The 8,977-nt window shown below is 42.5% G+C and overlaps 1 protein-coding gene across 1 annotated transcript; it reads right to left on the reverse strand.

The window, feature by feature from the left end:
• Window positions 1–3,649: 3,649 nt before the first annotated feature.
• On the reverse strand, window positions 3,650–6,853 carry APELA (apelin receptor early endogenous ligand). Its single transcript, XM_054295924.1, has 3 exons — window positions 6,754–6,853; window positions 6,215–6,313; window positions 3,650–4,017 (listed from the first exon to the last, which is right to left on the reverse strand). Exons 1-2 carry the CDS (start codon window positions 6,827–6,829, stop codon window positions 6,225–6,227), a joined length of 165 nt encoding a protein of 54 aa, XP_054151899.1. The 5' UTR covers window positions 6,830–6,853; the 3' UTR covers window positions 3,650–4,017; window positions 6,215–6,224.
• Between the last annotated feature and the right edge of the window lie 2,124 nt (window positions 6,854–8,977).

Raw genomic sequence — 8,977 nt, forward strand, 5'->3', positions numbered from 1 at the left:
CCCTGCTCTGATGAGGTGTGGCAAAGCCACAAAGCTGTTACCCTGAACACCTTAAATTATACTCTTTACGTAACTACAGCTGCTGAAATCCATCAGTGTTTGCAGGTCTTGGTAAGAGCTACCTGATTGCAACTGGGACAGTAGAAAGATAACAAAAGTAAAGGAATGTTTCCTAATATATGCTGAAACTGTACCTTAAAAATTAAAATAATGTATCATTATTTTATCCTCTCTTTTATTACTCAGTGCTACCCCAATAGCTTTTTATTTCTAGGAAACAAACATACATACGTTTTATTTTGTGCCACCTAAGGAATATATTGGGTTGCCTGAAAAATGTTCACATTGTGGGGTTTTAACAATTTTCAGATGAAATGCTGAACTGTGCTAAATATTCTGAACACATGACAGAAAAGATGTGATGGTCTCTTGTGAATGCACATCTTACATGAGGGCACTCTCAGTCGGTATTTCTGGTTTGTCTTTCTGAATTGCTCATAGTGGATATTCTATAGAAACACTTCAGTATTTCACTCCTTGAGGGAAATCAGTGATTGTTAAAGATCTTCACAGGGTTTTCCTGCTATAAGGTTCTACACTAACATGTGCGTAACTAACATGGAGTTATGCAGGCTTGCTCTACAGGAAGTCCTTAATCTAAAAATCAAGGTTGCAGCAAGGACCAGAGACTTGGGCTGACAACAGTCTGAACAGGTAACTCGAGACATGGAAAAGCAGCTTCACCCTTGGAATGAGCTAGGCTTTCTTTCTAAAAGCCATGTTGCCCTGTTTGTGCTGTTGGAGTGTTTCCTGCTTTGCACAAATATTTTGCAGCTGATCACTAGCGAGGAAGAGAAAGGCCAGTAGAAGAGCAAGTAGTGAGAGATCAGTGGGCTAATTGTACTGATAGTCAACATTTGAAACTTGTTTGCCATACTAATGTTTCTCCTGATAGATGTCAATTTAAATATTTTGTGACCCTTAGCAAAATTTGGCTTTGTGTAGACACTGAGTTATTTATAGCATGTGTATGTGGCGTAAGGGAAATATTTCCAGTCTTTATTCTCCTATAATTTCCTTTTTTCCATACTGGAAAGGGAAGAGGTGAATTGTTTATTATCCTTTGGGAACATGCTAAACTGTTGTTTCTCACCAAAGCCTTGCTTTACCTCCGTTTCCTGCTGACCTGCTATTACAGGACTTAATGAAATGAACTTTCAAATTAAGTTTTCATTTTTCCCATATTACAACTATCTACAAGACAAAGAGTTAATTCAACGTTTTAGAAATTCACGTTTTGCCTTCCAGAATTTGAGGTCTTAATCTATCTTGGCGTCAAGTCTTGCTAGATTACATCCATGCAAGCATCAGTTCTGACTTTGAGTAGACAGCAATTTGTACTTGTGCAAGCTGCCTTCAAACGTACACTGGTACATGCATGGGGAGAGCTCAGTCAGTTTGGCTGTTGCAAATAATTTGGACCGTGTCCAAATTATTCAAATTTATAGATGTGATCCCACTGTTATCATGCAAAGCCATTCTTACCACAAGCCTCATGTTTTGCACATCAAATGAAAAACAGATAGTCTCAACAAAGTCAAATGCAAATCTGACTTGAATCAGAATTTTGCATTTTTAGAAAGACAGAAGATGTCAGGAAAACTCTTCCATTATTAGCTATCATTTATTTGTGTCAGAAATAGAGTAAAAAAGTGTCAAACACTGATTCTTATACAAATCCACAGGGGAAATAGGCAAGTTCTCAGTTTTCTTTAGATGAACTGCCTTTTGATAGCTGAAGAATACAGACTTTGAGGAGTGTACAAAATTTATTTGAAATAAGATATTATTTGAAATGCATACTATCTTTTTACAAAATATACAATCAACCAGCTAGTTGATAAACATATATCTACTGAAACTCACAATTAATGCATTTTTCAAAACAGATTTGATGGTATCAAAATGCCTTTAAAAAACAGATACTTAGAATAATTTTGTAGACTGACAGCAGGCATCCTTGGGTGCTGTTTTGTTTTTACTTCTGTGAAGGACCATGCATTTATAGCTTTTTGATAGATACATGATTTATTTTTTACCATTTTATCAAAGTTAATTGAATAATTGTGGTTATAGAAAAGATCCAGTGCCACAATAGACCCATATACTCATTCATAAGACATAAATGTGAAATAGCTGCTCTGCACCTTACTTGCTTTCCCACACTCTTTACCTGTAGTTCTAAACAGAGTTAGCTAAGGATACATATCAAAGCCAAGGTAAATAAATAATTTAAAAAATATATATAAGTGGTAGAATGCCTATTTGGGAAACTGTTGGTTTTTTTTTTTTTTCCAAGACTTCAAAGGTTTACCTGCAGGACTGCTTGTTGTTTTAGGTAAGTTTGACCACCTTTGTATGATGGTTTGGTTTTACACAACTCCAGAACTGGGTCTGAGGTTACATTTTTTTTTTTCATGGAGAGAAATTTGTAACTCCTGTTACAAATTTGTAACTCTGCCAGTATTAATTCAAGTAAAGTTTCAAGTTCTTAGAGATAAGGGGTTACATATGCATACTGATTAGAAAGGTTCAGCTATCCAGTTTTCTTGATTGCTGTTCTTTCAATTATTAGAAACTATGTGTTGTAAGAAAAAAATAGTAATACCAGATTTAAACCACAGCACTTCTGATCTTTGATGATCTTTATATATTTTGTAAAAAATGTTGGCATTTCAAGTCTAGTGCAATGAATTAAAAATCCGGGTATTTTCAGGTTGCTTTAGTTATGCTAATGAAAGGACTGCCATGTTATCCTTTATATTCTTCTGCTGATACAGAAGGCATATGTGAAGCATGTATTTTTAAGACCAAAACTCAGACTAAAAGCTCAATGTATTCTTGACCTCCAGTGCTGAAAAGAACAGCCTGTTTTCTGTTTGAAGTCTTCATTCATTGTAGTGCTATGTTCAAATATCCCATTCATTTAAATTACAGGAATAGAGTGCTATGCAACACTAGGGCTGACCAAACAAAGGATTCTTTTCAATGGTCTATTTTTATGCTCTATTTATAATACTGTAGCTGGTATTTTAGGAAAACTACTATTAAGCAAATAGCTCTGTAGTACTGAATTTTCAAGCATGTTTAAACTGTCTGGTTTGGCAGCCCACTTTAAGAAAACAAATGATAGGCTTTGCAGTAACAGCTCATTAGACAGAAGGATGGGCTTGACCTTAAGGCCTGGCTTGAGAGATCTGAGTTATCAGTTTTGCATGACCCTTGGCTAATCTCTTATCTCTGTGTGCTTAAATTCTCTATCTATAGAAAGGGATAACACTCTCTTTGCTTTCTTATATTGTAAACTCGTACTATGCTTTCTATACATGAAGCCAGTGGGACCACTGGTGTGGTGCTAGCTTTGGTGCTATTACAGTAATGCATTCTATGTTATTATAAAGGTAATTCCATAAAAATGTAATGTTAGATGTTAAAACATAAATGTATATATTATTAATATATAAAAGTATAAACAAAAAATGGACTTTCAGAATTCCATACTGGAGTCTGATACCTAAACACAGCCGGAACTGAGCAGTCAACAGCACTTTCAATTTCCCTCAGTCTGAAAATTATGTATCATCAAGAGTGGCCTTGGACAGATCCTTCCTTCTTACTGCCACTGGAAACCTAGCTCAGATCAAAATCTACCTGATGTTTGATTTGATCTTTAACTTTCTCTAGTGATTGTGAAAGCCAAATCATTTGCAGGGAATGATTCCACCAGGTAAGTTCACGTACGTCCCCCATCACCACACTTCCCCCCCTCCAGCACTTTTCAGGGTGTGAGACAGGGGCCTTTAGTCCAGGTCCAGTGGAATGTGACAGACAGCACTGCTGAAGATGGCACTGTGGTGGCTGTCAGGTCAGCTGTTGTTGATCTGCACTTTTGGCAAACTTCTCTTATTGATTTAACTGTTGCTCCTTTAAAACACTGGAAAGTCCAGTATGAAGTTGCTGGGGGAAAAAAGGAAATAAATATTAATGAGAGATTTAGTAGTCTAAATAAGTTTCATACAAAGCAGAATACATTATTTGTGAAACACATGGATGAAATGTGGAATAATATTTCTTTATTTGGAAAATTCAGGTCCTAAGTTGAAGAAAAAAAAAAGACAAGCAAGAAGGCTGCTAATATAAAATTTTCTTCCTTTTTTTGTCCTGTGCTTTGTGTATGGAACTGATGAAAATTCAAATTCAATCTACTAATTTCAAATGCTGCAAGAGGCTGCTATGCTCATTTAGTTTCCAACCACTAGTTGAAATTCAGGCTTAAGGCTGCATCCTGTTTGCCTCTGCAAGTGGCTCTATCCATATGTACAACTCCACTGAGATCAATAAGATTACTCATGTGAGTCAAGCAACCCAGGCATGTAAATATTTGCTGAATTTGGACTAAAACTGGAAGGGAATGTAAACGTAGGTGGTAAATCCCACTTAAGATAAAGGATAGCACCCACAATGACTGAAGTTAAGAGAGTTAGTTCAGGTGCCTGTCTCCCCTTACTCCCTGGCAGAGGTTTACTGAGTTCTAAACATCTTTATTAAGTGGAAGGATCTTCAGCTACATGTCTACAAAATTTATTGAGAATTAGTAAGTACACTGTTTTGTTTGGTCATTGACTTTTGTTACAAGAAATCAGCTCCCCAAAGAAAAGAAGATAACATTGAAAATACCTTTTATCTTCATATTCTGTGAGGAAAGGAATTCCCCACAGAATATGGGGGGTGTATGCAGCTACTGCAGTCTAAAGCAAAATGCATTTATTATATGAGGCTTCAGAGCACATTACAGAAAGTGCAGGTGCTTTCTACACAATTTCCAGACATGGATGTTGGATGGGAGGAAATGTACTCTTCTTAGGAACTGAAGCAAATCATTCTGAATTGATTCTTGAAGCAACTGGGCCTAAATTCCTCTGTCCATTCAGTCTCTACCTGCTGAGTGAATCGATCCAATTGCTTATCTTTTTAGATTCAAGCTTAAACTGATGATGGAGTATCATTTAATCTGTCTCTTGTTTAAATGTAGCAGTGAGGAGACATGGCCTTCAGTAGTAAAGCATCCTTCTGGCATGTCCTTTCTACTTGCATCTCAATTCTGCCACTCAGTATGAAGCCCATCTGAGATTCACTTTAAGATACAGCAATCTTTTTTTTCAACCTTACAAACTTGCCAGTTTGGCATCCCATATGCACATTCCATGTGTTTATGGGCCAGCCCTATAGAGTGGAATGGTACTCCTTTGCATGGCTGTTTTGGGAGTGGTGTAGGTTCTTTTCACCAGGGCAGTTTATGCATTGACAAGATGTTAAGTTTTACTTTAGTCTCCTTTTCACTGTTAACCGCTTAGTAAATCGAAACATCTTGGCTCCAGAGTGCAGATTCTGCCACCGTTTATTTAGGATGCTGACATGCCTGGGACTACAACATTATTTTAATATATAATGAGTTTCAAAGATGCAAAACTACTGACTGCATGTTTTATTCATTCTTAAATTGCAAAGAGGGCCCGGTTTCCTTTTGATGCCTACCCTATTAGCATATGCTACCTGTTTGCTTCTGCAGTCACTTAGTATTTGAATGTAGCTGCCCTCATCAGCTATAAAGCATTAATGTTTTGCACTTGTATAGCCTTTCATCTAAGGAGCTGAAAGTCTTTTGCTGACAATGATTAAGAATTACAGTCCCCTTTGAAGTGGGTTGAGCGCTGCTACCTTCATGTTACTGACGGGCAGAGTGAGGTGGCTTCGCCCTGCATGCGGCACGGGGGAAGTGTCAGCGCTCGCAGCCCGGAGCATCCTCTGCTAGTGCCGCTTTGCCCGGCCTTTGCACCAGTGACACCCTGCCCCGCAGCTTTGCCAACAGTCTCGGAGGGCAGCGTTCGGCGCGATTAGCGGGATCAGATGTTTTTCACTGCCTCAAGAAGGCATTTAGCAGGGGGAATGGCCTGCAAGGGGGACAAGGGGGCAGCGGCCGGCGGGACGCGCGCCCCAGCCCCGGGACAGCGACCGCAACTTTGGCAGCTCCAAAGCCCCGTTCGCAAAGCAAGGGAGGGGAGCCCGTGTGCAGCCACGCCTCGCACGCTGCTCCAAGGCAGGAGAGCTTTCCCAGAGGCGCTCCCTCCCCGCGGCCCCACACGCGCGGGCTTACCTGGCGGGGCTCAGGGGAAGGGCACCCTGGAGTGGAGCGGCATGCAGCGCCGGTGCGAGCAGCCGTGCCGGTGCAGCTTCCTGCGCAGCGCCAGGCTGGCTGCGGACACAGAGAGAGAGGGAGGGAGGGAAGCGAGGCGTGAGAGGGGCCGCCGGCAGTGCCGCTCCCCGGGACGGGACGGGACGGGCCGGCCCCCGCGCTCCCCGGAGCTCCCCGGTGCCCGTGGCCGTGCCCTCCCGTGCCGCCGGCGTTCCCGGTAGCAAGTCTGCAGCAGTTGCCACCTTGGGTCCCTACTTATCCCTGTTCCTCCCCCGCACATCCCCGCCTCCCCCAAAGTTGCCAGACTCCTGGGATGGGCGAAGCATCCTCTCCCGCTGCCGCCAGAAGTAGGGATGAAGCGCACAGATGGATGCGCCAGGTCCAAACCCGTCCCGGAGGTCTCAAACCGCGTGTGGGACGGACACGCCGGAGGCGCCTGCGGCAGGCACGAAGCCCCGGCGCCCTGCCCGGCACAAGCATCACGCTGAGGCATCGCCTACCTGGCCGCTGTCCGCTGGCTGGGAGGAGGCTCGCCAGGAGCGCCGCCACGATCCAAAGCAGCAGCTGGAGCCTCATGTCTGCAGTCACGGCGGAGGTGTGTGTGTGTGTGAGTGTGAGTGTGAGTGCTGGCGAGGCAATGCCCGCGGGGCCGTGAGGGGCCGGCAGCGCTCACATGCCCGTGACAGGCCGGGGACAGGCCCAGCCCTGGCGGGGTTAATGATCAGGCCCCGCCGAGGCTCCCGGGCTGCGCTGCTCTCCGGGCCTCCCTCCCTTCCCTGCTCCCTTTCTCCCTTTTGCTGTCACTCCCCCTTATTTTCCATAAGCAAACAGCGCAGGAATGAAAAGCCCGTGTAAACAGCAGCTCCTGTCAATGCGTAGGGGCGAGGAGCCTCCCGAACAATGCGGCCGCTCCACTTTAAATTCAGCCCGGCCAGGAAAAAAACATATGTAAAACAAGCGCCGATGTTCCCTCCCCCATTTGCAACTGTTTAAACTTTGCATTGCCCATATTGGTCCCACATGCAGACACCAATGGCAGGGGCAGGAAATGCCCCCCCGACCTTTGTTCCCCCTCCCCAAAGCGGGGGCAGGGAAGCCCCCCAAGCATGGCCCTTGTCCCAGCACAAATGCTCTCTCTCTTCTCCAAAATACCTGCCAAGCTGTGGCCATTCAAAGTGAAACTGGCAGTGCTTAAGGCTAATGGGTGTCTTTTGTACCGTCAACTATTTTTAAAGGATCAGAATATTCAGGAATTAATTTGTGCGGTGTTGTTTTTGGTTTTTTTTACCATGTAGGGTAAAATAGATATATCTGTTCTAGCAGTGCCAGTTTGAGGCCAGCAGTTTTGGGTGGGACATCCATTTGCATTGTCCATCTGTACACTGCATTATATTTATACTTGATTATGATGAGAGCTCACTTTAACAAACCACTGAAACCAACTGGTACAGATACCGAAGCCTGAAGGGAAAAAAGGCGAAACCTGTGGAATTTGGGAGCAGCACTGATGGCTTTGAAATCCTGTGAATTACTGGCAACAGTTGAAATTCGACTGGTCCTTTTCTTTTTTCCAACCTGCTGATTTCTTGTGATGAAGTAGCACCTAGTTATTTGGAAAAACAAACCATTAAAATTTGTTCCTTTCTGGGAAAAATTTCTCTTCTAAAACATGCAGGAGAGAGTACATTTCTATATAAGCAAAGCACTACTATTATTACTAGGTAACTGCTATTGAAAGTTCCATAAAGTTCTTGTTTGCCTATTTCCTAAAAGAGTGGAATATATAGTTGGTTTGCTGGGGGTTTTTTGGTTGGTTTTTGTTTTGTTTTAATTCAATTACCTCTGTATTGCTTTCCCTTATTGTGGGCTTTTCAGTTTTGTTTAAAAACCTATTTGACTCAATAGTGCACGCTACTCCCTCCTCATAGAGTTATACATCATTACTTGGTTACTTAATTTGTCCAGGTAAAGTATGCCCATATCAATAAAATACAAATTGCAGCTTGAATACATGGAGGAAATAGTTACTAAATGTTGTTTTAAAATTATACCAAGACTGCTGAGGAAGGTGTCTCAGATAAAACAGGAAAACAAAAGGAAGATCCTCTGCTGGTTGATCAGATTTGCCTGTTATAACCAGAAGACACATCCCAGTGTTCTTCTTTACAGCTTGATGGTCATTAAGTTTTCTCTTTGTGGTTTCTGGACTTTAAAGTGAACTTTTTAAAATATTATTGATACTAGCTCAGCTGAAATCAGGGTGCTGTGGTGGCAGTGACAGAATTTTCTTAAGGGGGTTATAAATTCAAGTACAAATGTGATGGAGTAGGAGAGGGGTGCTGTGCCCAGATCACCCAGCGAGTTTGTAACAGAGCCAGGGTTACATCCTCAGTATCCCAAATGTCATTCTGTCTCCACTAGGACAGGTTTAGGGGTGTTCTCTCTTGCTCACCATGAATGAGAGCACACTGGCCACCTCATTCATACAGCCCTGCAAATGACCATCACTTTCATTCAGCAGGTGAGGTTCAGGCTCATAACCTTAAGGTGGAAAGTAGTATAGACTTCAAAGTGATAGGGACTCTGCAGAAAGCTGAAAGGCAGAAAGAATGCATAGACTATTGCCAGTCCCTCGGGCTATCCAGGCCTCTTCTGCACCTGAATGTGGTGAAGTTTAGTTCTGAGGTCACATTAAATTTCGGGGACTTGAGATAGATGCAATCG

Source organism: Melozone crissalis, unplaced genomic scaffold (genome assembly GCF_028551555.1).
Source record: "Melozone crissalis strain CALT ecotype California unplaced genomic scaffold, PUWL_Pcris_2 ptg000006l_1, whole genome shotgun sequence".
NCBI classification, from domain to species: Eukaryota; Metazoa; Chordata; class Aves; order Passeriformes; family Passerellidae; genus Melozone; species Melozone crissalis.